This window comes from Otolemur garnettii, unplaced genomic scaffold (genome assembly GCF_000181295.1).
Source record: "Otolemur garnettii isolate 467f Iridium unplaced genomic scaffold, OtoGar3 scaffold00051, whole genome shotgun sequence".
Classification (NCBI taxonomy): Eukaryota; Metazoa; Chordata; class Mammalia; order Primates; family Galagidae; genus Otolemur; species Otolemur garnettii.
Window position 1 is genome coordinate 4,235,924 of NW_003852446.1, and position 2,996 is coordinate 4,238,919.

Sequence of the window (2,996 nt, forward strand, 5' to 3'; positions counted from 1 at the left end):
TAGAGGGCAATAAAGTGAGACTCTGTCTCAAAAAAAAAAAAAAAAAGATGAGGAAGCAAATGCCAAGACTATAAATGACAAAAAAAAAAAAAAAATCCCAGGACTATTATCAGAAGTTCACATATATCATATAACTCAATACTTTATTTGGGCGTGCCATTTATCCTTTTATTTATTCAGTTAGCCATTCATATTTATCTAGTGCCTATAATGATTAATGGAAGAGACATGGCTCCTGTCTTCATAGTTTACATCTAGCAGCGAAGACATATGTTCAGTAGGTTTTTCAAGTGTGATGAGTGTGAACAGGGAGAATCCAACCTGGTCTGAGGAATGTTAGAAGTTCCTCCCGTAGTAGTATGGTGCTAGCCTGACTCCTAATGGATGAATTGAGCAATCAAGAGAGAGCCATTGTAGGGGGATGGGAAATGTGTTCCACAGTGAGGGGACAACTTATGCAGACCTTAAGATAAGGTTTTTTATACATAAAAGAAGTTCAGGAGGTAGGAGCCATAGACTGAGGGACAGGATGGTGTCTTGTCTTATAAGAACAACAGAATATCATTAAAGAATACCAAACAGTTTGTGTTTTAAAATGTAGAAGGTGGGGCGGTGCCTGTGGCTCAGTGGGTAGGGTGCCAGCCCCATATACCAAGGGTGGTGGGTTCGAACTCGGCTCTGGCCAGACTGCAACAAAAAATAGCCAGGCATTGTGGTGGGTGCCTATAGTCCCAGCTACTTGAGAGGCTGAGGCAAGAGAATCGCCTAAGCAAGCCCAGGAGTTGGAGGTTGCTGTGAGCTGTGCCGACACAGCACTCTACCGAGGGTGATAAAGTGAGACTGTCTCTAAAAATAATAATAATAATAAAATGTAGGATGTCAGTTTTTAGGAAGTAGCAGAAGAGATAGATAATGGGTTCTCACTTAGACTAGGGTGGTGGTATTGGAGATGCACAGAAACAGATTCGAGAGCAGTTTAGGCAATGTTGATTTAAGGCTCAGTAACTTGATATGGGAGTATCAAAAGAGGAGGGAGCCAAGGATGACTTCCAGGTTCCTTGTTTGAGTTTGGGGGTACAGCAGCATTATTCACTGGTATGGGGAACATAGAAAAATGAGTGGTTGGGATGAGGGAGAGTGATGAATTCAGTTTGAGGTAAGCTCATTTCAGGTGTTGTGGAGTAGCTAGTTGACTGTGCACATCCGGAGATCAGAAATGAAGTATGCCCTTGAACATGGTCTTGCAGTGTTGATACTAGGTAATAACTGAAGCCCTGGGCAGGGATGAGATTGCTAAGGGAGACCATGAGGGGAGAAGAGGGTCTTGGACAGAATCTGAAGGAACTCCAAGGTTTAAGCCTAGGTAGGCAGAACTGGCAAAGGAGATGCACAATAGCCAGAAAGGCAGTGCAAAATCAAGAGAGTTTGCTGTCACAGAATCGAAGAGAAGAAAACATTTTCAGGAGGATGGTAAAATCAGCTGTATTTAGTATATTTTAGAGAGGATAAGAAAGGTGAGGACTGCCAGGTGTCCATTGGATTTAGCAACATGGACACCTTTGGTGAATACAGGATAGAATTCATCTCAGAATACATAATATTACACTGTAGAAGGCTGACATGACATGAGTTTTGGAGTGAGTGTTCTGTATGTACTTCATAGTGTCGGATATTAAGGGTACCTACTGTTACCCTAAATCAAGGAAAAGTAATTGAAAAACATTTCCATCATCAAATCTCCCTTACCGGTTACTATTCAGGCATTAAAATTCCTGACATTTTCTATAATACTAAAACCCTCTATATCATTCATTACATGACCTATATCAGCAAGAGCATAAAGAACCAACTTGTTATCTTCTAGGGTTTCTTTATCTTTTTTCAGCCTTTCCTTCTTTCTAATCATTTAGCATAAGATATAGGATGTCTGAGAAATTCTATCTAAATGAAAAACCTCCCACCAAGCTTCCACAGCTACCACAGCACATTTCTCTGAACTCTCGCAGCATTTATACAACCTATTACATATTTATTAAATTGTCTTATAATTGTTTCTTGAAAATCTGTCTTCTTTCCCCAACTCTACTGTAAGCTCCTTGAAGGTAGGGATGATGCTATTGGTTGTTTTTGTTCTTATTCCTGTCTAGCAAAGATTTGAGTAAGTAATAGTTTCAACTGAAGTCTAGTTTTTTGAGCTTTTGGTATTCACAACAGTGAGATGTCAAGGGCTCCCCTTGACTCATGTAAGTAGGAGTTATTAACAATAATTAAATAGTTTAAATCTCATTTGTTTTTTTCAGGTATGGCTTCACAAAAGAAATTTTGCATAAGTATAAGGTAAGATACATACTGTTTTTTTAGCATTCACTTTGCTGTTTATACATAGAAGTAAAAAAAGAGCCAATGAAGATCAAACTAATGCTTTAGGAAAGGTAACTATCAATTAGTTGGAACCCAAGCCAATAAAATAAAAACAGAGCAGGACACTCTGGCTATGGTAGACTTAGATTTTTTATTAGGCATTTTCATTGTGATTTCTGTGTAAGTTTTAGTGGATATAAAATGTACTCCATTGCTTTAAAGGTACCTGGGTTTTGTTTTACTCAGTTATGGTAAGACACACAGACTTACACACAGACACACACTCAGAAATGACTGTCATGAAGGAAAAGTTTTCTTTTCTTTTCTTTTTTTTGAGACAGAGTCTCACTATGTCACCCTTGGAAGAGTGCTGTGGCATCACAGCTCACAGCAACCTCAAACTCTTGGGTTTAAGTGAATCTCTTGCCTCAGTCTCCCAAGTTGCTGGGACTACAGACATCCACTACAATGCCCAGCTGTCTTTTGGTTGCAGTTGTCATTGTTGTTTGGCAGGGCCAGGCCAGGTTCGAACCCACCAGCTTTGGTGTATATGGCTGACACCCTATCCACTGAGTACAGGCACTGAGCCTGAAGGAAAGGTTTTCTTTTTTTCTTTTCTTTTTTTTTTTTTTTTT

General features: G+C 39.4%; 1 protein-coding gene across 1 annotated transcript in view; it reads left to right on the forward strand.

Moving 5' to 3' along the window:
• PPEF1 (protein phosphatase with EF-hand domain 1) overlaps nt 1-2,996 on the forward strand; it is a 95,175-nt gene that overhangs the window by 49,467 nt on the left and 42,712 nt on the right. Inside the window, exon 8 of the mRNA XM_012806398.1 lies at nt 2,301-2,337. Coding sequence (XP_012661852.1) covers nt 2,301-2,337 — 37 coding nt within the window. The remainder of the gene's footprint in view (nt 1-2,300; nt 2,338-2,996) is intronic.